This window comes from Microtus oregoni, unplaced genomic scaffold (assembly GCF_018167655.1).
Source record: "Microtus oregoni isolate MIOR12 unplaced genomic scaffold, Mior012 000023F_ref0000262, whole genome shotgun sequence".
NCBI classification, from domain to species: Eukaryota; Metazoa; Chordata; class Mammalia; order Rodentia; family Cricetidae; genus Microtus; species Microtus oregoni.
This window is the reverse complement of record NW_024543082.1, coordinates 14,265,384-14,293,329: the sequence shown is the minus strand read 5'-3', so window position 1 is coordinate 14,293,329 and position 27,946 is coordinate 14,265,384. Positions and strand designations below refer to the sequence as shown.

The following is a 27,946-nucleotide window of genomic DNA, read 5'->3' as shown; positions in this document are numbered from 1 at the left end:
CAGTGCTTCCTGATCTGGGTGTGTCTGTACTGTGGGAAGATGGTCAATAGGGTTTGAGCAAGTCACTCATTTGCATGTCCCCTAACTTCCACCCAGGTCATCTTTCCCCTTTGAGGTATAAAAAGCAGTCAGAACCAAGTCCAGCTCTCTCTATTGTGAAAGAGGATTCCCGTAAAGAAGCTGTGGCTGGCTACAAAGGCTCACTGAACCATCAAAATGAAAAGCCGGAGGACTGGGGAGTTTGTCATGAGACTCTCTCCTAGTGATGTCAGAAGGTACACCCATAAAGTCTCATCAGCATGACTGCCTACACATGAGCTGAACAAGGACCACACCAAAGACATGCTCAACAGAAATGGGTGTGGGAAAGATTAGGAGGCCTCAACCCTACACAAAGAACAATAGGCGACTAAGTAATGCTGAGAGTGTGAGAAATAATCTCCAGGAAGAACACATACTGGTTATTCAATGCCAAATGGTCAGTCCTGGAAACATACCTACAAGTTACATTATAAAGAGTGAGCAGGTTGTATTTAAGAATATATATGCATATACCTATATATGTATAGCAACAAGCAATGAAAAGGAGTTCATGGATTTGAAAGAGAAAAAAGAGGGGGACACAGAAGAATTTGGAAAGAGAAAAAGGAAAGGGAGAAATAACATGATTTCATTATAATTTCAAAATTAAAAAGAAGCACCCCTTCAATGCCTGTCGAGAATTTGGAATGCTGCATGTTCAGCCCCTGTGTTATCTGTCCAGGGACCACATTCTGCAGTAACTATCACAAGACTGAGATACAAGCCCTTGTTCTAGGGATCTCTCAGCTTAAGTCTTTCTACTTGGATGGAACAAAGTGTCTCTCCTCTGAGGCTCTCAAACAGCTCAAGAGGTTAGGCCCATCAGAGAAGAGGCTTGTCCTCACAAATGGCTCTGGTCTCTTTTTCCATATTGCCATTCATGTGTTTTCATGAACATCACATTTCAGGAAGTGTCTTACTACCTGGGAGACTAAATCCAGACTTTTGCTGCCAGAATTGCATGCAGTAAATGAGCAGAAACACACACTGAAAATTGGTAGAGAGTGGTGACATAGAAAGACAGTAGGGATACACGGAACAAGTTCAGCAAGGCGTCCAGAAGAGGTTGAGAATGGGGAGAGGCATGGGAGGTTCCACCAGCTCAGGGGAGCAGTTCAGGATCTAGTAGAGGCAGTCTGGGCTGGATATCCCCAGACCTAGGGCTGCCCTATCACATGCATGGCACATTTATTACATCTGGGCCTGTAGGTCAGACTCCCAAACACCCAGGTTTCCTGGCCACTGTGACTTGAATCCTTAGTGCTTGACTATCCACGAGCACCAGATAGCTCCCTCCGCCTTCTGCCAAGGGTCTCCAGCGAGGATGTGAAGGGAGGTGAAAGCAAAGGGAGGAAGCAGGAAGGAAAGGATGGCTGAGGAGGAGACTCATTATGGGAGAGAGATGGGGAAAATATTCAAGGCTTCCTTGTCATTTTTAGTCCTTAACAGGGAGCTGATAGAGGAGTGGGACAGTGTGTTGTTCTGAAGGGTACCTTGGTGAGGACTAACTTCTCACCTTGGCACATGACCAGATAATCCTGTCCAGGTGATTTTCAAGCAGCTGGTGTCCCAATAGCCCTTGAATGGTCCCCTCCCTCTGCTCACAGTTTGAAGCAGCTCCTATCAGTCACCCCAAAATGAGTTGGAAGTTTAAGAGATTAGAAACACAAATCTTGCCTCCTGGCTAGTTCACCAACTGACATTACCAGTTAATGTCAGGTTGCGAGGACATCACTATAGGGGTTTCAGGCCCTTATATCCACAAAGGATTGAGCAGAAAACACAGGTATAGCTAAATCAGAGTTACTTTATTGAGAATATTCTTCCAAGAGAAGAGCCAAGGGCGGTAACATGGAGGAAGCCTAGCAACTTTGTTCACTATAAACTTTTCTCTTTCTTTCTTTCTTTCTTTCTTTCTGTCTTTCTTTCTTTCTTGTCACCCATCTGCCTTTATTATAAACAGCAGGTGGGACACTTGTAGCAATAGCAAAAAATTAATTTACAAAGGCAGGGACTTGATGAAGCTTCCTGGGGTGAACTTTATTTTCTAAGATGTATTTTGCTTTTTGTTTTACGTATCTGAATATTTTGCCTGCATGTATGTCTATATACCACGTGCTTGCCTTGTGCCCATGGAAGTCAGAAAAGGGTGTCAAATCCTCAGAACTGGAGTTATAGATGGTTGTGACCCACCGTGTGAGTGCTGGTAATCAAACATGAATCTTCTGCAAGAGCAGCGAGTACTCTTAACCACTGAGACATCTCTCCAGCCAGAGTTCTGAATATTTTCTTGGTTTAGCATGAATTTTTTATCTATTTGCATAATGCTAACTTTTCTAAGCACACTCAATCTGTTATATGTTCAACTTGCAACTTCTCACGTCATACGTCTAATCAGCATTTTAAGTCTCTGCCCAGGGTTGTGTTTTAGAATTATACTGAGCCATAAGTTACTCTTGGACAATGAAGAGTCACTACATCAAATTGGCAGTGAGTCTTAGTTGGCCTTGACTGGAGTGATTCTTGACTCTTTCTTTGCCAACCTGTATTTTTCATAGGCTAATTTTAACTACTGCCTCACTAGGTACCAGGGTTATTACAGTTGATTGAATTATAATATTATCTCAAGGGAGTTTTTCTTTACATTGGAATCTTTAACACATTACTGTTTATGAATATCTTACACAGCACTATACAAAGAGTTATCAATACAAATACAAAGTATACAAATATGATACCAATATCAAATGATAAAAAAAACTCTAGATAGTTGGCAATCAAACCAACTACAATCTCAAAAATTTGCTTATCTAAGTTAATAAAAGTGCAGTTATATCATATTGACAAACTTCCAAATACTAACATCCATCTTTTTTCTCTAAATTGATTATTAAAATGAAGGCAACAGATCATCAAACCAGCCGGGCTCTACATTCTCCCCTTCTTAGAAGGCTGATTCAAGATGCCAACTAAGCCAGAAAGCCTTCTTCAAATAGACCTCAAATCTATCCATCAGCAGCTATGCTAGCCTGGTGTCACCAGTTGTCACTCCCAGCAGACAGATCAGTTCTAGTGATGATGAGATCTCTTTCCCTAAGTAGTCTTGGGGACACTGACATTCTTACTCTCCAGAGTCCCATAACTCATCCTAATGCTAATCAGTATTGCTCAAACAACCATTACCTAAGACTATGGTATAATAATCATATCGGTTGTCTTGTTTCCAGACCGTAAATAGCTCTTTACAGTTCCACTAAGGATAATCCTGCTCCCACCTGTTCTCAGAACTTGAAGCAACCTCTAATTGTACAGTTCTACTGAGTTACTGGTGGAAATGCACAGTAACATCCTAACCTGGCTACACCAGTGATGTCCATTTATAAGACATTTGTTTTCTAAGTGGAGCTGGAATTCTCTCGACACAGATATCCATTGTTTTATTGAAGGTAGCAGATCTGCAATTGACGTTTACATCCTGAAGAGTCAATACAGTTCTGGAGGTCTTCGGTTGGTGTTGTTGCTCAGGGAGTAATTTATAAAGAAAATAAATTTATTTATAATTCTTCAAATTTGGACGTCCAGTATTAAGGTGTTAGCATCTGGGTTGAGCCTTTTTCGTAGAGCATCCCTTGGCAAAAGTCTGAAGGTCAAGAGAGGTCAAGAGAAAGAGAATGTACTTTTAGAACAAACCAGTTTCCCAGTAATTAACCTACTTCCATAATGTTGTGGAAGTTTTCAACACAATTGCTTCTTCTGAGGGGTTTGCCCTCCAACACTATTAAACAATGTTTCTAATACATGAGCTTTAGGGCTGCATTCAAGTCTGTGAATGTGAGAACTGTTAAATCTGACAAGCCATCCCCTGAAATGACAGTGAGAGAGGTGAGCATTATGTCAGTCAAGTAAATCTGCAGGTAAATGGGGGAAATCAAACAGAGGATTTCTTCTGTAAGACAAGCACAAGATTTCGCTTGCTGGCTGATGCTTCTGAAGAAGACTAGAAGCAAGAAAATGAAACCAAGTCAGAATAACCACTTTTATCTTAAGCAATGATGTTACTTGGTTCTGTACAAGTGGGGATGGGGAGATCCAAGCCATCACTATATTTGTGATCATAGATCTATGAATCAGTTATAAAATAATAGTGATACAGCCTGGGTCATGTCAGCCAACTTTAATCTGCCTTCTAGATGTCCCTGAGTTTTAAGGTTTTTGTTTTGTTTTGTTTTGTTTTTTTTTTCCGAGACAGGGTTTCTCTGTAGCTTTAGAGGTTGTCCTGGAACTAGCTCTTGTAGACCAGGCTGGCCTTGAACTCACAGAGATTAACCTACCTCTGCCTCCCGAGTGCTGGGATCAAGTCTCAGTTCTACTCCTTACCTATGTTCAGATTAGGGGAACATGATGCAACAAAATAAACTAAACTATACATTGTGTGTGAAGTATGTCAAAATTTTCTATTGTGTAATGAAGGAGCAGGAATAGGTTTGAATTCTCTGACCTTTGGTCAGGGTGGAGCGCATCCACCTCTATGGGCCATGTTAATGTCTAAAACACCAAATAACCACACCCTAGGTCAGGATTGGTAGCCACAGCTGTTGTCAACAACTTTGAAAGAGCAAAAGTAAGCTCAAACTCTCTGACCTCCAGTCTGGGTGGGATACGTTTACATCTGTTGGTCCCCACAATGTTGTATGTCATATCCATTGGAGTTATCACCATTCATAGCACTCTCATCAACAGAGACAGGGTGTGTTTCTAAAAGAAAGAAAGAACAGAATAAATCTCTCTTTCTAGGAATTTGCAATCTTCCTCTTTCCCACTTCTTTGTAATCATGAGAATCACCTTGGTTACTTTTCTCTTTACATATTATCTCAACAAACAATATTAAAAATACTTTCACTGTAGCAATATGGCATCCAAAGTAGCAATGCGTTTCTATGATTGATTCAAGTGCTCCAAAGAGGAGAATAAATACAAGTCAAACAATGAGAAATTCTTGGTTCACTACAGCTGTTGGCCAGGTTTCCACCAAGCACTAACAAAGGAAATATCCTGCAAAGGAAGGGCTGAGAGTGGCAGTTAGGGGACAAGAATAGAATGCCATTTGTCAGGGAAGACCTTCTTTCTTAGCCTTGCTGAAAACTCTGAACCATCTAAACTTAGCCTAGAGTAAGAGCATTTTAAGCAATAGAAAACTGAATTAAAAATCAAAACATATGAACCATAGCATATTAAACAACAACCGGGAACCTGGAGACAGGTTATATTTTATAGGATTTAGTATAAGAGCTCCAAATATATCTTCATTACCTCTAACTACAGAAGTGTAGGGATGTTTTTCTGTCAACTTAGTGGCTTTTCTTGAGTCCACTGATATTTTAAGCATTGTTGCAACCTCGATATGTGTGTGTAAACTAAGTTTCTATCATTCTATTTGCAAACAAAGACTTGGAAGTCAGATGGGGGGTGTAAAAATCTGCTAGATCAGAAAACCTGAGAAGCAACCAGCTGAAATTGCTTTTTGGCCCACTTGTCCCAAAAACTAAAAAGAAGCACCAAACTCTAGTAATGCCATTTCCTTCCTTTTCATCTTCTCCATCCAAATTCCTGGCTTCTCTATGGCTAATTCATGTCAGGTAGTTGCTGGCCCTGCTTATCCCCTCCCCTGTTCAAGGATAACACTCTCAGAGTATCACAGGGCAATCAGGTGTCATATAACAATAAAGAACATTTCTCTTTATGTTCAAGAAGAACATACCACCCTTACCTGAATTGAGATTGTTTACTTCGTCAGAACCACATTGCACTTCTTCCTCTGGCTGGGGAACCTGGACGCGTTGGTCTCCAGGGGCAGAGTATGTGTATGTGCTAGTCCCTAGTTTGGTTGCAGATCAGAGGGAAGAAAGGGATAAGTATGTATGCATCCCCCGCCCCCCAGATTCTCCCTTGCATACTCTTCTTACTTTGGCTGTGTCTTCTCACTGAAGGTCACTCTAACCTAAGGGAGTGATTTGATGTGACTCCCAGTTGCAGGATTGGGGAACTCTTCTCTCTCCTTGACACCTCAAGTTTAAGTTCGATTCTGATTCAGGTGTGGAAAGCTGGGGGGTGGGAGGCGGTGAACGCATTATTCTATGATAACTTTGTAAGTTCTGAGTGTTCTCTGTGTTTTTCTGTAGACCTGGATGTGGGCAGATTTCCAGTGCAGAAGCTGTCATTGCTAAGCAGCATGTGACACCCCATCTCCCATAATTTGAATTTAATCCAACCACAGGACCATTATCATAACCCAAAGGATGGACCCGGAAACAAGTTAGACTACTTGAGATGCACCATCTCTGATTATTTCTAGTCAATTAAGTGGAGGGGGTAACAATCAAGGCCAGCCTGCTTATTAGACTGGATGATCACAAGGTCAAAGTTGGTGAAATGATCCTGTGATGTCACCTTGAAACCTCATTCTCAATAATGGTTTTCCAGTAACCAAAATCTTTTACTTGCAAGAAACACATGCCTGGAACATGAGATTTATCTGAGCCCCCAGGAAACCCAGGGCTTTCTTGGGGGCCAGATGGTGCTTTTTTAAGCACTGTGCTGCTGTTGACACTAGTGGGCACAGGGATAGCTAGTGAACAGTCACACAGACCTGTTTCCTGAGTCTGCTTGGTGCTTGAACACCTTCCTGGATTCACATTTCCTGGATTGTGGAAGTAAACTAATCCCTAGTTTGAACAGATTCCTTCCAGGTCAAGTTCTGATCATTGATGCACATTTCAATAGAAATCTAAGGATGGGTGGTCACAGTATCTGAAGGCATTGTTTTAAGTGATTATTGTACAATTCAAGTTTGTTTCACAAAAATTAAGAAAATCATTTTTTGATATGTCAAGGATTTCAAAAAATGACTCAAAATTATAGCAATTTTTGAAAGCATCATACATAGAACAAGGTCTGTGCAGCACACAGCTGAGTCTGGGGACATGAAGGAATTACCTGCATGAGGTGGAGGGTGGAGAATTAGGACTTAGGAATTATGCTGACCTGTCACCTGGTAGGATGCATTCAGGCAGTATCCTGACCCACCCAGGTTCCTATGACTGCTATGTCACTATGTAATCTGTGCACACGTGCAAAAGGTTCCTTTAAGAGACAAGCTCTGCCCATTTCAGTTCTCTTTCCCACTGTTCTTCAGAAGAGACAAGCAGGTCTCTGTCCCCTTCTCTCTTTTTCTCTCTGTCTCTCTTTCCTCCCCCATTTCCTTTATCTCAATAAACTCCTCACTTAAGCTCTGTCTGCAGGGTGTTATTTGTCTCTCGCCCACCCTAAGGCCTCTGGGTTCTCACCCACTCATGTCTTTTGCACGCAGAATCATAACAAGGAAATCCATGATCTAATCACTACAAAGAAAACTTTTTACAGCTTAGTTTTATTTCCTTCTAGCTATTTTTTCAGTGCAAGCTGATCAGATCATTCTGTTTACTATTTTAAATAATAATTTGAATTTTTTGTAAAAGAGCACCTATGATGTTCAATTCATTAAACCATCTTCCCTACTAGTGATTAAAATAGTGAAAACCTGGAAATATTCACAGGAAGATACAGTAATTGTGCTTATATATGCCTTAACGTGCCTCTGACCTCTTGCTCGGAACAAATTTTAAGAAGCAGAATGCATAGGTGAAAATGCAAAAGACTGTTAATGGATTTTGATAAATTTTAGAATGACTTGCAGAAAAATAAGGTGTTTACATCCACAGCCAGCAGTAATATAGGTGCTTTGTTAAAGTCAAATTCTCCATATTACCTTCAGCGTCATTGGAGTCTCTTCTCACTTTAGAGTAACAGCAGTATGCTGCTAGCGACATCAGAAGCAGTAAAAATGAAATCCAAGTTCCAACACGTGTTCGTTGTGAAAGACTGGAGGCTGAATAAAACAAAGCAACAAGGGCTGTGAACTGAAGGGAACATACCAAGTGAAACAAACGTGAGAAGGCTAGTGTCCCAGACAGATGTCTACTATTTTAAGATTGGTAATAGTGGCAAAGGGGACAGAATTAATATGGAGAATGATTCACAGAGTAAAAAAATCCCTCAAAAAAATTTTAAAAGAAATAGCATAAGTAAACCATTGGTATAAATATGAGGCTGTTCTCAGCCTCTCTGTTATAAGAAACTTAGGGACACTATAAGGTCAATCAATTTCGGTCTAGGTAGATGGAAAAATTAGGAGAGAAAAAAGTTTGAAAGCTCAAACAGCAAGCACTCAACTCTGCATTTTAATTTTCTATTGTTTTATATCATATCAGGAAATTAATTTTTTTTTTTTTTTTTTTAGAAAAAGGACAGATTAAGAATGGAAACCTGTGTTAGCCTGTAGTTCGCCTCAGACCCTCATGCAAGAATCTTTCCACACTGGTCTGGAGAAGACAGTCCTAAGGGAAGAGTGATAGGATGTTCATAGTAATGAGATAAAGGCCTGGGGCTGATGGGGAATCTCATCAGCCAATAATCTTTAAGAGGTGAGACCAGGTTAGGGCATGACCTTTTGGGTACCCAGAGAAAAACACGGGGTGGCCCAGGGTTTGCTTTCTCTATGGTTCCTGTACTACTCAACTGGGTTTGGACTTCTTGTTCTTGTTTCATGAGTTTGCCCCTTATAATAAAGAAAAATAGAATTGGTTTGGTTTATCTTGGGGTTAGCCTACTATTATTTGACCTGTGTTATTTAATGGAGATATATTAAACTGATATGTAAGAGTTAGCTAATAAAAAGTTAGAGCTAATGGGCCAAGCAGTGATTTAATTAATATAGTTTTGTGTGATTATTACGGGAGTCTAAGCATCCAGAAACCAACCAACAAGCAGTCTCCTACAACAAATTGTCATGTCAATGTGGTTAACTAAATCTACATAAAACCTATAAAGTTAAAAAGGAATCCTGGACACAAGAAAACAGTTAAGCAATGTTGCCTTGAACACCCCTCAAAAAAATTACTTTGCCCAATAAACATAAAAAAAAGTTTGGACAGAACTACACCCATATTCCCAAATATTGTCTATAAATGTTTATTTACATTTAAAGGGGGAATATGCTATAGAGATTTGCATTGGTATGGATCTTGGCTTATTTATACAAATTTAAGGTCAATTTTGTTATACATATTTCTGCTCTTGATTAAGGTATTATGTTTGTGCAACTCATTTAAAAGTGTAATGTATAATTAAGAAATACAGGTTAATAGAAAAACAACTATAATAGTTAAGTTGTAATCATGTTAGGTTTTCTAGATATATAGAGATATATTTCAATTAGATACATATTCTTCAAATCTTTTTGAGACCTTCAGTATATGGCATTTAAAATGTTTAAGTACTTAGGACTTTTCATGACAATGAGACACATCTGCTCTAGGCAGCACCAATTACTTCAAGAGAAAGATGGGTATCGAAGAGGTTCCTTATGGAGTTGGTTAGCCATTTGGGAAAGAAAGTGCTCTTTCCTGGACTGTTGCATAAAATGGATATGCAGTACCCACAGAGAGATGACTGCTGAACTTGCCTAAAAGTGAGATGATCCTTCAAGGTTCCAGTTTCATGAAAGAGTCTCCCAGACGTTCTTTGGGATACAGAAAAAAGTGACTGACAAATTGCCAATATAGACAAAACTGTCTTTAAAATTTCCTGCTTTATGGAAAGGTCTGCTGGATACTATGGATCTGTAGGCTAAAGATGGATGACCCAACAGTACAGAAAAACTTTGCATGACTGTCTAAGTAGCAAGATGTTTCTGTCATTCCTAGAATTTTGAAAGTTGCTTACAATGTTCTTTCTGTTTCCTTCTGGAGTCTTTGATGGAGTTGAAGAACTTATATTTACAGTTATAGTTTTCCTTAGTTATAATAAAATATAAAGTAGATATAAATATTGTAACTGTAATTATTGCTTGATATCTCTTTTGTTATATGTAATTTTACTATGTTAAAGTTAAAAGCTTCCTTTTATGTTTAAACAGTAAAGGGGAGGTGATGTGGGATTCCCCTCTTTATGCTGTGAATATCATTGGTTAATAAAGAAACTGTCTTGAGCCATGATAGAGTAGAAGAGAGCTGGGTGGGTAAAGCTAAGCTAAATGCTGGGAGAAAGAGTGGAGTCAAAGAAAAGCCATGTAGCCCTGCTGGAGACAGATGCCGAAAATTTTCCCGGTAAACCACAGCCATGTAGCAATATACAGATTAATGGAGGTGGGTTAAATAAACATGTAAGAGTTAGCCAATAAGAAGCTAGAGCTAATAGGCCAAGCAGTGATTTAATTAATATAGTTTCTGTGTGATTATTATGGGAGTCTAAGCAGCCAGGAACCAGCAAGCAGCCTCCTCCAGCAAACTGGTAAAGGGGTTTGGATTACTAAAGTGAGACCCAGCTGATCTTACAATCCTACCATATAGTAGGTGGTATTAGAGCACAAAGGCTGAATTAGGGTAGAAACAATGTTTATGCATTGTTCTTTAAAATGATTATCTCTATTTATATGTCACAAAGAAACAGTTCTGAATACAGCTATTATTTAATAAGTCTGCATTCTAACAAGGAAAATATTAATCTTTCATTCAGTTGTTAATTCTGAATATCTGGCTCTTGTGAGGAGGAAGAGTTTAGGTAGAGAGGACAAGTTCAATTTCTAATATGTATCCAGATGTATGTTTTCCCTTCTGAAAATAGATCTGGAACAATATAATTACTTCACATTTTTTTCTTTGGCTTGTAGTTCCTTCCAGAGTGAAGAAATAGATAAAAAGTCACATATTAACTCAGAAAGACAATTTAGACAAGATTACTTAGGTCCCTTCAGTTCACTGAAACTTTCACTGAACAGATCTAAACACTAGGAATTCAAAGTGGATTTCCAGTTTGCATGCTGTGGCCTCACAATAACACTTTCTCCAGCAAAACTACATCTAGTCCAACAAGGCCATACCTCCTAATACTCATAATAGTGCCACTTACTATATGCCAAGCATTCAAGCACTTGAGTCAATTGGGGTCATATTTATTCAAAGTACAATACTGCCTCATGCTTGTAGATCAAGATGTAACCTCTCAGCTACTGCTCAATGTCATGCCTGCTGATCTACTGCCATGCTCCCTGTCATGGTGGTCATGGACTTACCCTCTGAAACTGTAAGGCTCTCAATACGCTTTTTTGTTCTATATGTTGCCTTGGTCATGGTATCTTAGTACAACAATAGAAAAAGTAACTAAGAGAGAAGTTGGTACTAAGGAGTGGGGCCGTGCTGTGACCAACATGACCATGCTGGTTTTGAAGAAATGGAGCAGATTTGGGGATTTTGGACTAGGAAAGGGGTTGAATACTATAAGCAGGCCTAAGTGGGCTGTTATTATAGGAGCTTGGAAAACATGACCCCACTCAGAGTCCTGCAGCTTCTGAAAAGAAAGAACTTGATCCTAAAGAGCAACAACAAATGAAACTTAAGTTAGTGCCATTCAAAGGGGGTCAAAAAGTCAGCAGAACTTGGCAGCACTGGCCACAGGGTTCTAGTTTTAAAGTCAGGAAAGATACAGGAGTAAGAGGTTGTGGAATTTTTCTCTACAGTTAAGGAGAACTATTGACCCACTCTACTAGAGACCTTGCAGACTGGGAGAAGTCTAGGTGGTCACCCCTCCCCATAAAATTCCACACTTTCTCACTATCTCAGCACCTCCCCACACTATCCTTAGTTCCGTGCCCTACTTTCTGTGCTTCAACCTCTAATAGGGCCAGAGATTCCCTGCTCAGGGAATTGGGAGAAGCCCAAGTATGCTGCCAGCCCACCAAACTCCCCCAATCATACACCATCTCAAGTTTCCTCATTTCCATCACCAGTCCCGCACCCTCCTAATTTTTTTTCCTAACTTCCAAATGGAACAGATACTCCCCGATCCACCAGAGACCACACAGATTGGAAGAAGTCCAGGCTACCCAGACCATAAGACCAGAGAGGAAACAGAAACCAAGGAACAAAACACCCATCCAAAAAGACAAACTCAACAAAGACAAACTCTTATGCTGTCTAGAAGTCAGCATTAAAACACAGGAAATAACAGTCTAGGAAATATGTCACCACCAGAGTCCAACTATTCTACTACAGCAAGTTCTGAATATTACAACACAAGAGAAGCACAAGAAAAAGACCTTAAAGTCAACTTTATGAAGATGATTAAAGACGTTAGGGAGGAAATGAATAAATCCTTCAAGAAAATTCAGGAAAATACAAACAAACAATTGGAGGAAATGAATAAATTTCTTAAAGAAGGCCAAATAAAAAGAAAGAAAAGTGGTATGAATAAAAATAGCCCCAACAGGTTCTTATATTTAAATGCTTGGTCCTTGGTGAAACTATTTGAGAAGGATTAGGAGGTGTGGCTTTGTTGGAGAAGGTGTGTCTCTGTGGGTAGGCTTTGAAGTTTCAAAAGTTCATGTCTTTCCCATTTAGCTTAGTTATCTCTCTCTCTCTCTCTCTCTCTCTCTGTCTCTCTCTCTGTCTCTCTCTCTGTCTCTCTCTCTCTCTCTCTCTCTCTCTCTCTCTCTCTCTCTCCCTCTCTATCTCTGTCATTTGCTTGTAGATCAGATGTAAGCTCTCAGCTATTTCTCCAGTACCATGCTAGTCTGCCCATTGCTATGCTACCTTCCATAATGGCCATGGGCTCTAACCCTCTAGAACTGTGATCCCAAATTAAATGCTTCCTTTTGTGAGTTGTCTTGTACATAGAGTTTTGTCATGGCAATAGTAAAGGAACTAAGAAAACAAGCCTCAGTGAAAAATTCTTTTCCGATACCATGACTGTTCATTCTGGTCTCTTCCCTGATAGAATGCTTCTGCTATGACTCTTCTTGGGGAGTGTGGGAAGATTCTTTCCCTGGCCATACTTGACAAGGTATATTTGAGGATGCAAGGTTCAAAAGAACAAAAACAAAAAAACTTTTCCATAGATGGAATTTTCCTGTTGCTTCACTTTGGAGGCACTGAAAACTGAATCTCTGCTTAGGAAGATGGGGCACATATAGTCTTCACACATTTGCTTCCTGATTGTTTTTCTATACTCCAAAATGAATCCAGTATGAGGCAACAGTTTTAAAAATAGAATTTTGGCTTTACTGTGTTTTACATAAAACCAACACTCTTATTGGAGAGAAAAGTAGGAAGCTTAAATGCATCCTTATTTTTCATCCTATATCATCAAAAGAAGTTTTATCATTCAGCATAGAAGCTTTCTTTGGAAGCAACATAACACATGGATAACTAAAAACTTATGAAACATGTAATAATTTTAATAATCTCAAATATCCTTATCAAGGGATGAAAGAGAGATATTAGTGTTTCCTCTATGCCAGGGTGGTAGAAGAATGGCGGGGAGGCCAGCCACCTCACCCAGGAAGCCAATTTCATGTCATGCATTCCGAGTCTGGTCAGTGGACTAGGAATAGTTCTTATAAAAAAAAGAATTTTGGCAACTGTCTGCAGTGAAAAGTGATCCGAACCAGGCACATTCTTCATGCTTGAAATACCATGTGGCTGTTTCCACCAGATTAACAGACATTACTATGTTTCTCAGCATCCAGCAGTTCCCAACTCTAATTTCCTCTGTGCCTACAGCCTCAACTCCTCAACATGAAGGTGTATAGTACACACAGCAGTGAAGAGGAGTTGAAGGTACTAGAGCCACCAACATGCACGTTTTCCTTCATTTCAAAACATAGAAAGAAGAAAAGGCAATCTTCTAAGAGTAACTTTGATCAAAAGATGGCATATCATCTACCACCATGAGCAAAGGTATCTCCATCAATGACATCGGGAAAAGTCTTAACAAACCTTTGTTGCAGCACCCAAAAACAATTAATGTGCCCTATTTGCAACTTACCTACATTTAGCCTGTGGACGGTGAGTAATGTGTACTCAATAGAAGAAACATTACACAAGTATTCCCCACTGTCTGAAGCACGAAGATCTTTCAATATTAAGGAGAAGTCACTATTATATCTCAGCTCTTTATTCCCTGAGAATTGAGGGTCATTAGTAGCTATGTCCTGTGAAGAGTTCGGATGCCAATCCAAGACAAAGGATGCCCCATTTACTACCTTGGACCAAGAAACTTGGAAGTCTTGATTTAGTAGAGAAAAATTGTGGCTGGTTGTACACCAGAGAGAAATAGAGTCACGTTCAATCTTCTGATGACTACCTAACAACAGAAACAAAAAAGGAAACTCGTAAAGACCAAACTGTTGGGTGGATTTTGTAAATTTCACTTAAGATTAGGAAAGAATACAAGCTACAGTACTGATGTCTGTGGGAAAAGCATTCTCGTGTCTGTATTGTAGAGTTTCACACATGAGAAGCTGCCCAGGTTCTATTTTAAAGTTTCCCTCTAAGGTTATAGTAGATCTTCAAGTTGTGCTGGAGTGGAGTCTTCCAGAGAGGGAAAACTCCGGGAATTTAGCTCTTCTACCCTGAAGAAGCAATCTGGAGCATTGGGCCTGCTGCTAAGCTGGCAATCTGAGGTCAATTCCCAGGAGCCACATGGTGGAAGGAGAGAACCAACTCCTGCAAATTATTTTTTGACTTCCTCATGCTCAATCTAGCATTATGTTGCCCCCAATAAGTAAAATAAAAATGCTTTTAGAGATCAATGTTTAAAACCCAACAATAATCATAGTTAAACTTAATAAGTCTTTTGACTGCAGAGAATCAGGGGCTGTGATCTGCTAAAAGACACATATTCCTGTGCAGGTGGGAAATCCTGTTTGGAGGAGGAATCATAGAAGAATAAACATTCATGGACAGATCTCTAGTGTTTTCACTCAGTGTAAAAGTGCCTACTGAGATACTATTTTATGAATAGGAGCTGATTCTTAGAACCTATGTAGTCAAATTATCCCTTCTGCAGGTTGGTTTTCTTTCTTGTTTCCTTGTAGATCTATCTCCCAGCACCTCCCAGCCTCTAATATAGCACTAATATGTACACAGAAAGTCTAGTGGAACCTACCTGCCAATGTCCACTCTCCTCTCCATGTTTGATTGAGAAGTGAATTTTCAATAGTACACTCAAAAGACGAATTTGATCCTGTAATATTCAGTGTACTACTAATATTAAAAGGGCCTGGAGCTCCGGTTACTTGTGAATCGCTTTCAGAGACATTTGTATTGTCCATTTTCCATATGATATGTGGGCAAGGGTAAACAATCGGAATACTGCATACCAGAAAACTCTCTGTGTTCCTCTTTTCATATTTTATTAAAGGTGTGTGAAAAGCTGCACAAAACAAACAGTGAGTTATGAAGAACTGGGCCATTAGTTTCTTTATCAATACCTTTGTAATAAAAGCTAAATTTTACGAACAAAATCTCTTAATTACTTAAAGAAAAATAACCCCCCCAAAACTAAAGAAGCTGATGATTGTGTATTATTTTCCAGGAAGAATAGAAAGAACATGCATGATACACAAATAATCACTATTCTCTGGACCCTTCTCTGACAAATTTAATGGCCTCACTAAGCAAGGAAGTGGGGTCAAAATCTTTAGAGTTCAGGCAGCACTTTCTGGATTTCTTAGCTACTGAATCAGTCAACTTAAGTTTTATTTTTTAAAGTACAATTTTGAGTCAAGATATAAAACAGTTAAGTGAGTCAGAGAAAGAAAGAGTAAGAATTAAATTTTTAAAAATAAATTAGAAGATATCCCCCTGATACATACAATACTGTAAAACACTCTATTATACAGAACACACTAGCTGTACACACACTTACATACACTCATATTCACTTGCCAGAGTACATAAAAAATGTGATTTTTCTTCCGGTCCACTAATGTAGAGCAAATATTGCAATAAAATAAGTCATATGATTTTTGTGATTTCCTGAAGCATATGAAAGCAGTTCTACATTATTTACAAAGTCACTTACATATGCAATAGTTTTATAATTGCTTTGTTTCATTTGAAACAGATTCTCTTTATGGAGTAGTCTGGCCTCAAGTCATGGATCCTATTTTTTCTTTTTCATTCTTTCTTTCCTTTTTTTCTTTTTTTTTAAGACAGAGTTTCTGGATGTATTTCTAGCTGTCCTGAGACTCACTCCGTAGACCAGGCTATCCTTGAACTCACAGAGATCCTCCTGCCTCTGCCTCCCAATGCTGGGATTAAAGTGTGCCCCACCACCACCTGGCGATAGATCCCATCTTTTCAGCCTCCCTAGTGTTAGAATTATGAGTACATGTCACCACCTTATGTTCTGTGATAACAGCATTATATCTTCAGATCTATTCTCAGCAAATGAGACATCTAAGTTACAACCCTCCTCTCAATGGTCAGTGGCCATAGTAGAAGAAGGGAAGATAGACTGTAAAAATTACAGGTTGTGGAGGACTGAGGTAAAGTAGTGTCTTCTGGACATGACAGAATAATTGTATTCATGAACTTACAAAAGCTATGGTCACCTGCACAAGACCTGCAAAAAATCAAGCCAATTGATATTCCACTTTGGGGAAGGCAAGGCATGAGCCTCCATGCCGGTTGAGGAGCTACTGTTGATGCAGCTAGGGAAGGGATCATTTTCTTTACGAGTATGACCCCCTAGTAGGTTGGCCATGGTCTTGTAGATGGCCCCATACTCATACATATACAGGAAGCACTAATTACGTACGGCGGGTTATTTAGAAAGAAAAAAACAAACAGGAAGTTGGGAAGGGAAAATAGATCCAAGAGAAGTTTAGAAACAGGGAAGGAAATTGGATATGATCAAAATACATTGCAAATTTGTATAAATGAAAACAGTATATATATTTAAAACTAAAAATACCACTGAACTAACAGCAAATTCATAATAGCAGCAAATTTACTGTGAAATAAAGAATACTATCTCAACCATGTCAACATTAACATGCCATATCAATAAGAATTCTTGGTAGTATGATTAATTATGAATAGGCCACAATATTATTTCTATTATTTCTTAAGTTTAAATTGCATTTTAGTTTAATTAAACATAAACTTAACCATTGGCAACCATGAGTACATTAATCAAATAGTATGGTTAGAGTTACAAAACAGTTACTGCAGAGAAGATAAAGTAATGCAATACCAACAGTAACTTCTATTTTATTTCAAAAGGTCCAACTTAGAACCTAGACAACAAAGAGGACCCCAAGAGAGACATACATAGACCTACATAAGAAGGAGAGAAAGACAAGATCTCCTGAGTAAATTGGGAGTGTAGGGGGTCACAGAAGAAGGTAGAAGGGGAGAAAAGGAGGGAAGCAGACAAAAATGTAAAGGTCAATAAAAACAATTAAAAAGGCAACTTAAATTCACTATTTCTTGTCACCATGTTGGAAGAGATGTTTAGGGCTGATAATATTCAGTGCTGTTAGAACTACTAAGGAAATGAATGTACTTGGGCTGCTAATGTTATTGGAATATTAAAACCTTACTTGTGGTATTTTTATTTTAGATAATTTGTCATCATTTTATGTATCTATAAAGACATGCACGATAACAGAGTCTGTGATTAAAAAAAAAAACACCATAGAAGCCCTGAACACTCACCAACATGGGGAATGGATATATGAATCATCACAGGCCCATATTATGAAATATTGTACACTGGGCACTGTCTGTGATATTATACATTGAAATAATGAGATAGATTTGTAGGAAGTGACTTGAAAGTATCTTACCATATTAAGTTCAGAAAAAAAGCTCTTTCAGAATTATATCAAATTATATCATTACACCTTATTAAAATTTGCATGTTCACTTACCTCCCACTTTTAGCACCACTGTGTTTTCAGTATGTGTACTTGTTGTTCCCACGTAGCAGATATAAATTCCTTCATCCTGAAGACTCAATCTTCTGACAGTTAAAGAGGCATTCCCATTGTTAATTTCACTATGAACGAGGGATGTCCTGTGTGCATATCTAAAATGCTGTTTTTCCAATTGGTCCTTACCACTGTAGTAACTATGAACATAGTTATCTTGACTTATCCAGTGAATTACAACTTGAGACCCACTCGTGAACAGGCAAGGGAGAATGACATCTTCATCATATCTTCCAAGAATGAGTTGCTCATTATTACGGTTACGGTGACTGAAGAGGACTGGGAGGAATGTGTCTAATATGCAGAGCAGAGACAAAATGAACAGGTTAGTGGCAAGTGCTTGTCAGGGTTTATGTCAGGACTTCCTGAGAGAACCTCCTAGAAAAACAGCCTGACCACATCTCAAGAAGCTCTGGTTTGCTAGTCATTGGAAACAAACCCTGACTCTGTGACAGAGTATCTTCCCTTTCAGTTGAATTCAGTCAAAATAACTATGAGATTGGCAAAATCCAAGACTTAAGCATATTAGCTTGTGACCCTCTTGACCAGCAGTCTGCCTCTCTCCAAATCACTGCTGTGGTACTGGGAAGAGTGAATTCATAAGAATTCATCTTTGATATCTACTGCAATATTAGTAGGTTTTGAAGCTAACTAGATCCAGAAGACCCTAAAACTAGGGAGAAATTAGTTTTACTTAGTCAATAAGTATGTGGAGAATTTAGAAGACAATCCTGGGTTCAACAGTCAGTTAGTAATCTGGAAGATAGTCTCAATCCAAGAGGACACAAACAGGAGACCAAAAAAAGAGAAATGAAGTATTTCATTGACTCTGGCTTTAAAACTGTACTAGTGCTTTTTCGTCATCATGAGAAGACACCTGCTAAGAGCAACCTAAGGGAGGAAATATTTATTTGAGCTCATTGTCTCAGAAGGTTCAGTTCATCCTGAATGACTTGATTGTTTCCAGAGCAGTGGTGAGGCAGATCATCATGATGGTGGAAGCATCTGGCAGAGACAGAGAAAAGGAGAGGAGACAAAAGCAAGGTATGGCTCCCAAGGAGATCCACAATGACCTACTTCCTTCAGCTAAGGCTCTGCTCAGTATGTTCTGGACAATGACCTGCAATAGCCGTACCTTTCGGGTTCAATTAAGTGACTATTAAGCATGTAGCAAACAGAAGTAAAAGAACAAATAGCAAGCAGCGGGTAGATATAATCTGAAGACAGAGAGCAAAGCACCATCTTTCATGTGCTTAAAGCATTAAGCAGAAATAACCAGAGCAGCCTGAGTGAGAGAGAAACAAAGGTAACACCCTCAAATCACTGTCTGAGTTCCCCGCTGACAGTCTCCACATTGATAAACTTCTAGCTTCCTGTTCCCACTGGAAGTATTTTATTTTTTTTTTATCTCAGGATAAACAATAGCAATGTCTGGGAGGCCTGGTTTGGCTTTTATGTGTTCTCAAGAACACAATGTTTTGATGTGTTTATCTGTTTGCTCCCCACCCATATTTCCTATTACAGAGAGCCAAGTGGCCAGCCTAACTCAGCCCAGGATTTTAGAGGTTGCATGATAAAACCATGCTTGAGTCTTACAAGAGGCACGGCTCCACAGTCTCAGAACCTGCTTTCAAAAATTTAAGTAGCACATTGCTAGATCCAGGAAGTTCATATATCCAGAAAGGAGCTCACACTGGACTACCGAAGGATTTCTGCTGGTTAAATAAAAGCCAGCATTGTTCAGGAACTTGTGAAATCAATTGCCATCTTCTAAAAGGGATCATGTCCCTTACCTCTGGCAGAAGGAACAGGTGGCTCTCTATGTACATGTACATGTGGTTGCATATCAAAACCCATGCTGGCCCCCAGGCTCCCTCAGTCTCTACTCACAACTACTTTTTATAAATTTCAAAGCCCACGATAGGCTCCTGGACTTCCCTCTCAAGTGCCCAGGTACTCATTCTCTTTATAACCCAGCCACTCTTCTCTCTCTCTTGCTGTCTCCTGGCTCTCATGCTGTCTCGCGTTATCTCACTGTCTCCACCAGTCTCTCCTGATGCTCTTCTGTCTCTCACAGATAGTGCTGGCCATTCACTCTCCTCCTCTTTCGCTCCACTCTGGACTCTTGCATATGCCTCTGGATATATTCTCTCTTTCATTCACAACAACGCTACCCCCTTAACCATTCAACGGAAGAGCCATTTTGTTGGTTTCTTTTCTACACCTCCTGACATACACACGTGACGATTTTCCAACATGTGTTACAGTCCCCACCTCCTGAGTTTCCAGAACTTTTCAAAATAACACTAGTAACTGGAAGCCAAATATTTAACATGGAGTCTGTGAGGGACAATTCACATTCAAATCATAGTAAGACAAAACTCACAATACTCTATGAGTCAGACAAATGAAACTTGGGGAATATAATTCTGGATATAAGTGTAAAATTCTAATAGTCTTGAATTATTGAATTTGACTGTTGTTTTATTGTGAATGTGAGATTTCAAAAGTCAAAATAACTGTAATGAAGACATGCCTAATCATATCACATCATTGAAAATTGTGTCTACTTCTTTGACTAATCATAAAAAATGTAAGTAGGTCCTATTTTCTTTGCTGAATTCTGAGATATTAAGGTGAGAAAGAACCTTCTATTATGGATAATGGAATAAAGCCTTTTGGACTTTTGTCAATGTTGTCTAAGACTGAACAGCTGAGCACTGGCAAGACTGTCTTTTGCCTTTGTTCTTTGTCCACTCCCTTGTGGATGTTTCTCTCTGACCATGCTTTATTTTATTGTTCTTTCTCAGAGAGGCATAGAGTCTCTGAAGCAAATGCAAGAGATGTGGCATTATGTTAAAAAAAAAACACGTGGAACAGTTAAGGAAGGAAAGAAGTGACTGTTGATTCTCTAACTGTACTGCCCTACCTCTCTACTCCCCACTACAAATGGGACCACATGAAACCGCAAACCTTCTGTACAGCAAAGAACACAATCAGTGAGTAAAGAGACAGCCTACTGAATGAAGAAAATCGTTACCAATTAAGAGTCTTACAGAAGGTTGGTGTCTAGAATATACAAATAACTAAAAAAAAAAATGAAACCTCAAGGAAACAAACAGTGAAATCTTAAAATGGGGCATGCAAGTAACTCAATGTAGAGTTTGTTAAAGATGAAATAGAAATTTCTTCTAAATTAAGAAATTAAAAAAAATGTTCAGCATCTTTTGCCATCAAGAAAATGCAAATTAAAACTACTTTGAGATTTTGTTTTACTTAGATCAGAATAGCCAAGAGTTAAGAAAAACTAGACAGGAAATGCTGACACGGATAATGAGAAAGGGGAACGTTTATTCACCACTGCTAGGAGTGCAAAATGATATAGCCATCATGGAAATCAGTGAGAGTTTCCTCAAAAAAACTAGAAATAGATTTACCCCATGTTCCAACTCTACCTCCTTTGCACAGATGCTCAAGGTCACTGCATCTTACTACAGAGATATTTGTTCTTCAGTAGTCATTGCTCCTTTATTCACAATAGCCAGGAAATGAAAACAGCCTAGGTGTCCACTGTTTGATGAATGGGGAGTGAAAATAGTGCATATTTATATAACCAAATATTATTGAGCTGCATGAACACAGCCCTAGAACGACTCCTAATCGCATACTGCTATAACCATAGATCAGCACATCACTCAGCTCTCATCTCTAAGCTGGGTGTGGCAATGGAGAGGGTGGAAATGAGAGGAGTTGGAGAATTGAATATGATCAAAGTGTGTTGTGTGCAATTCTCGAGGAATTAATTAAAATGTCTAAAACAAAAGAACAAAAAGTAAAGCTTCACTCTGGAGTCTGCTTGGATTATAGTCTTTTGAATGGCTGCCTTGTAAGCAGCTATTTTGAGGTGGGTTTTGTACATTCAATGGGTTATGTACCTGTGATATTCAGCAGTAAAACTGTGCATCTATATCATATATATTTATAAATGGTAAAGCTGTATATGTTTCATGTGTGCAAAGAGACCTGGAAAGGCTGTTTTCACTATATTCAGATGCAGAACCTGGCATCTGGATTGTTATTTAAACCAACCCCCTCTGTGGGGCTGGAGAGATGGCTGATGGGTCCTCTTCCTGAGGACCTGGGTTCAATTGTCAGCACCCACATGTTGGCTCACAACTGTCTGTGACTACAATTTCAGGGTACCCAAATACCCTACACGGGCATGCAAAACACAAATGCACATAAAAATGAAAATAAATAAATAACAATATTTTTTTTTAAAAAAAAACCCTCTGTATCCATTTGTCCTGACTAAATAACAGCTTTACCAGTACTGACACACAGAGACCAAAGCACAAGACCTGCCTAGGTCCCAGCTAGACAGGGTTGGAATGCTGAGAAGGGGACATGAACACAAGCTCCATCCCTAACCAAGAAACTATCTCCAATTGATAACTCTAGCAAGGGAAAAATCAGTTTTCTCCAATAGAATCTCAGTGGAAATACAAACCACATTTTAAGGCTGGCTCCAAGTCCAGCAATAGATAGCCAAAAAGAACTCAATGGTATTTTTGGAGTATTTTTTAGTTGTTGTTATTTTGTTTTTGTCTTATATTGCTTTGTTTGAATGTTTTTCTTTAACCTTACTGGTCTTTTGCTTGTATATTATGGTTTTTAACTTGGTGTTTTCAATGGGTTTTGTGTGTGTATGTGTGTGTAGATGTGTTTCTCATACTTATTCTTTGTTTTAGTCATTTATTATTACTATTGTGATTAATATTTCTTGTTCTTTTTTTTTCGTTTTTTAATAAAGAGAGAGAAAGAAGATGTAGAGTTCAGCTCTATTTGTGAGGCTGAAGCGGCCCTCTGAAAACTTTGGGTTGCTCTGCAAACTGAGGGTCATGTTTTAGATAACCCCCTGGCCACTCATGTTCAGCAATTGATGTGAGCTGAGTTAACTTTTAAGTGATGGGATGTACATGACTTTTGACTTTTTGCTTGTGCATTTTCCCATACCCTTCCCTGCCACGCGAAATTAGCAGTGTTGGGGGAGATGCAGAGCCTCTGTAAGCACTGTCAGGGAACACCAGGGGAAAACAATGGACTAAATACAAACACTATGTTGATGGAAATTGCAAAGAAGGGCAATTTGTGTCTAAGTTTTACCTCAAGATTTTAAAAATTCCTTTGCTATTGCCTAATGCTTGTTGCTTCTTAATATAAAAAGGGAAGGTTCAAAAGCTGTCCTTTGCCACAACCTTACAAATCCATCTCTGAGTGTGAGCTCAGCTAGCTGATAAGCATTTGTGCTCCATGGAGATTTAATTTTTAATTTCTTTTCTTGGAATAAAGTTTGCTTCTAGTTTACTAGACTTTGGTGGTCAGCCATCTTTACGTAAGCCCTCTCCTCCTCCCCCAAACACACCATGAACCCAACATGTGTAACTGAAACCTTTCTCTAAATCTGTAAGAAGTCAAAAATTTTAGTTTTTGCCAGTGTGATAGCCCTATTATTGTATTCGACTGAAAGTTCTGAATTTAACTTGCCTAGTAAAGCTGATTTGGTATGTAAAGGACTTTTGTGTGCTTCTGCTATGATGCTAATTGCTGTTGGCGCTTTCTTCTGTGTGTGATAAACCTTCTAAGATTCGATCTTTATGAAAACAGTTTATCTAGATGGCATTCTCTAAAAGGAAAATGATAATGATGGTTTTTAAAAAAAGAATGTCGATGATAAAACCTTGGAAATGTTTCAAGCTTGGGTACCGAACTTCCACTCTGACACTGCATCAGTCAAACATTCTTTTCTAGTGATGTTAGTAGCTGATAACATATTAGAGAGCTAGAAATAGAGCACAGAGAGGAAAATGTGGCTTTTAATATTAGTGTATACTTCGGAGCTGCTGTTTCTGCTAAGACACAAACTGATCACTCAGGAAAGCAAGCCCCCAGGGCTGCGGAGATATAGTTTAAGTCCCCTCAGCTGAAATCAGAGCTGGTTCTGACTTCTGCAGATTCAGGGTATTTGAGCATACATAGTGAGATGACTGGGGAAAGGACCCCAATGTAAGTACCACTCACTTACATATGGAGATCCAAAAGTGTGAGCCTGCTGCCACCTTGTCTGATCGCCAGAGTTTGGAGGTTGCTCAAAATGGTTGACAAGTGTAGCTACACATTCTGACTCAGGAAGTGGTTACCTGGTTCTTTTGACGTTAAGATGGCTCATACAAGTAGGTCCATTCCATCCTGACAGATGGTCAGGTAATGCAAGCATAATTTTGGTCCTTCTTTTGTAATTGGAGATTACCTGGGGAATGGCTGCCTTCTGCCTTCAGATTACTTGGTCTAGAGTGGCTTCACTACCTAAACGACCGAATGTTGATGATTTGATGCTTCAAAGTGTTAAAGCAATTAACTTTTCGAGTTGTCCTTTGTACCATGTTAAAGAAGCCTCTTTTTTTTTTTTGCCCTCTTCCCCCTTTTGTACTGAGCTATAAAAGCATATGGAAAATTAAACACACAGGCAATTTCAGTTTTCACTGGGATACCCTCCCAACACTATTCTATAGTTTCTGTTTTATTATTTTTCATGCATATTCATATTCTTTACTAATTTTTCTAAATCCTCACACCCCTTCCCTGGTAAGTGGTATTTTTGTTGAGGCTGGTCCCCAACACTTACACTCTGTGTACACATTATACACGTAACCTAATGGAAAACTTTTATCTGTATTTTCACTGTCACCTGTCACATGAAGTCCCAACTGTGGTGTCGTGTCAATGCTCAAAATAGTTTAGATTTTGGAGCTGTTTGAATAAGGAATGTACAATTCATATCCAATTTATTTTTGTGCTACTGTTAATCTCAAGTGATACGAATAACTAACACCCGCATTACAAAAGAAGTTACCAAAAGATCCACAAGGGTACAATGTGACAGCAAAGAAGATACACCGCAGTGCCTGTGCCTTCATGTCTTGTGGAGGTCATATTAACTGTGCTGCTGAAAAACAGAAAAGAATTCACATTATGAATTGTAACTTCAGAAGAACCATAGTATACACTTGAAAAGAATTACAGTGTCTGACTCCAGGAGATTAAGTTATTATACAATCATACTAATAATTTGCTGTAGCCATTACACACAATATTATTCAGTTCAGTGGCATTGAATCCCTTCCTGCGGCATAGGAGAAAACTCAATTATAATACAACTTGAAACACTGTGCTCCTGTTTTTTATTTGTTTGTTTGAAGAACACGCCTTTGTGCATAGAAGACAGTAGCAGGATCCATCACCAAATCTACACGACGATGTTAACGCTAAAGGGTGGACTTGTCACCCAGAGCTGGGTGTGCGGTGTGTTAGTCACTGATAAATGGCTGCTGAATAAATAGGGATTTGACAGGGATCCTGTGGTGGCTCTCTAGACAATAGCTGTTATTTATGAAGCCTTCTACAGGGTTTTTATAGTAAAATAAACTAAGACTAAACTCAATTCAATAGTAAATGCCTATGATAGCTATGGCGTTGTTTATAATCATTCATAAAAACAGTCCAAGGATGCACATCACAAGGCTGCTGTTAAAAAGGGGCCTGGGGACAACACACAGTGTCTGTGGTTACAGTGAGGGATGTTGCTCATAGTCTCGGATGTTTGAACACTTGGTCTCCAGTTGGGGGTCCTATTTGGGGAAGCTTATTTGGTGTGGACTTGCTAGAGGAAAAGGAAGTATGTCACTGGTTAGTGTATGGAGTTTGAGAGTTTATAGTCTGGCCTCACTTCCAGCCCTTTCTCCCACTTCATTCTTGTCGTTAAAGAAATGATCTCTTAGCTTTCTGTTTCTGCTGCCGTGCCTGTCACATGACTCCCCACCATGATGGACATTTATCCCTCTGGAACCGTAAGCCCAAATGTGTTCTTTCTTTCGTAAGTTGCTTCTGGTCATGGTGTGTTATTACAGCTACAGACAAGTGTCTAATACAGATGATTGCTTACTTGTCCACACACAACATAGTTTCACATAAAATAGAACTGATTTTCTTGAATGATGGGATTAGAGTTAATTTTTCTCTTTGAGAAGCAGCATCTTTAAGAATAGCCTATAATTTGTTTTAAAATCACTAGAAGATTTTGAAGAATCATTTGACAGTTCTACAATTGAGAATACTTTAAATGTGCCATATGATATAAAATTTTAGAATGATTAGAATTATTCTAAAAATTTAAATTAGACTCCTCCATCAAAACAAAACCCAGTAGCATAATAATTTATAGTTTTAATTTTACATTTTAAAGAGTGGAAGGAAATAATTGAATTTGCAACTTTGCGAAGAGTTTCTTCAACTTGACTCATTTTCTGACTTTCTATTAAAATGTGTTCATTTTCTATTAAGCTTGTTCATTTTTATTAAAATATAGCTGCATAAAAATCAGAAAAGCAATATAGACAAAAAATGCTAAAATATAATCAGAGTGAACATTTGCAGCAGGACTAAGGTGTTATCTATCAGCTTCTATCCCTTCAAAGCAAAATATTTGGTAAAATGAAAACTTAAAAAATAGCATTAGTTAAAAAATAAGGTATATTTCTTCTTACAGACCTAATTACATGTGCAAGGTATGAATAAGTACTATATCACAATGACAATCTGTATGAAAATATCAGTAAACTCATATTTTTTAAGATTTATTAATTTTCATTTTACCTGTTTAATGCCTATGTGTGTGTGTGTACCTACCTATTTTTCACCTCAGTAATCCTTAAAAAAAAAAATCGACTAAGTAACTGTCTCCATTTTTCCCTTTTTAGGCTCACCTTAATCTATCCTGTCTTTCTCTTTGTAGGCCATATCAAAATTGACCTTTGTCACTGTCATGAAGAACTCCCATCTGATATCATGCCCTCTTACTCAGTCCCAGAGTGCCATAGCACAGTTGACTGCTAACTCTCCCAACCCTCCCCCGCATCCCCGCCATCTCACTTATGCCTGAAAGGCTGCTTCAAGGTACTGTTTTCCCTGCTTTTCCTTCTATTGGATCCCTTGGTCCTTTTCTGGTTCTTCTCTGCTTGTCCTGATTGTGTGGAAATAGGGAGTGTTCCCAAGCTTTCTTCTACCCATGCCCTCCGTAAATGAGTTCCTTTATTCCATGGAAATGCAAGCTGTCAGAACCAAGGATTCTAAAACTTCTCCTGTGAACCAAGCCTTTTCACAAAGTCAGTTTGAGCCTGAGATATGTGCTTTATCCCTTTCATTTGGCTCCATTCTCAACAAAACCAAATGGTAAGAATTATCATGTACTCCCTCGAGTATTCATCCTCATAAGTGATATCAAATTCTTCCATTGTTTAAGCCAAAAACTAAGCTTCTTTCTTCCAGCCCCTCAAGCCCACATCAAGTCCATTGGCCAGTCTGCTGTCTTCTTCTCTCCCATTCCTCTGTAATAATGCGACTCAAAGCACTACTGGCTCGTATGTGGAAATCTAAAAATAGACATCTGGATGCTAATCCTTGTCTGCCCTTGCCTCCTTATAGATCACTGTCAACACAACAGTCAAGAATCATCTTTTTCAAATATATAAGTCATTCTGTGACATTATCCTAATTAAATCCCACAGTGGCTTCCCACCACCAAGATGAAGATTTAAATTCTTCCTCCTGCACAGTAAGCTCCCCATGCTCTGCTTTCTTCCTTCTTCAGCCTCCCCCACAGCATCCAATAGTGTATATTCTCAGAGACTCATGAACGCAAGTACTCCAGTCTAAGGGTCAGCATAAGCATGAACTGAAAATTGGGTCCTTGAGACAATTTAATTCATGTATTTTAAATAAAATGACTAATTACAGTAACCTACTTATCATCTAAGATAAAGCGGCATGAATAAAGTACACAAAAGCTTGATTTAACACTATAGAAATAGTTTCAGCATTCAGCTAAGTGAGGCAGACAGTTAATGAGTATTTGGCCCTATTTTTATGCCTAGGTT

At 38.8% G+C, this 27,946-nt stretch overlaps 1 protein-coding gene across 11 annotated transcripts in view; it reads right to left on the bottom strand.

Moving 5' to 3' along the window:
• Window positions 1-1,870: 1,870 nt before the first annotated feature.
• The window catches only part of Hhla2 (HERV-H LTR-associating 2), a 78,327-nt gene continuing 52,251 nt past the window's right edge, over window positions 1,871-27,946 (bottom strand). For 7 of the 11 annotated variants that reach the window (XM_041673449.1, XM_041673444.1, XM_041673447.1 and 4 more), the window contains 8 exons: window positions 24,868-24,960; window positions 17,895-18,248; window positions 15,122-15,388; window positions 14,000-14,317; window positions 7,887-8,006; window positions 5,850-5,957; window positions 4,723-4,836; window positions 1,871-3,721 (listed from right to left, as the gene is read on the bottom strand). In XM_041673449.1, coding sequence (XP_041529383.1) covers window positions 4,745-4,836; window positions 5,850-5,957; window positions 7,887-8,006; window positions 14,000-14,317; window positions 15,122-15,388; window positions 17,895-18,248; window positions 24,868-24,931 — 1,323 coding nt within the window. In that variant the 5' untranslated portion in view covers window positions 24,932-24,960 and the 3' untranslated portion in view covers window positions 1,871-3,721; window positions 4,723-4,744. The remainder of the gene's footprint in view (window positions 3,722-4,722; window positions 4,837-5,849; window positions 5,958-7,886; window positions 8,007-13,999; window positions 14,318-15,121; window positions 15,389-17,894; window positions 18,249-24,867; window positions 24,961-27,946) is intronic. The other 4 variants (XM_041673451.1, XM_041673448.1, XM_041673450.1 and 1 more) reach the window with 2 other exon arrangements.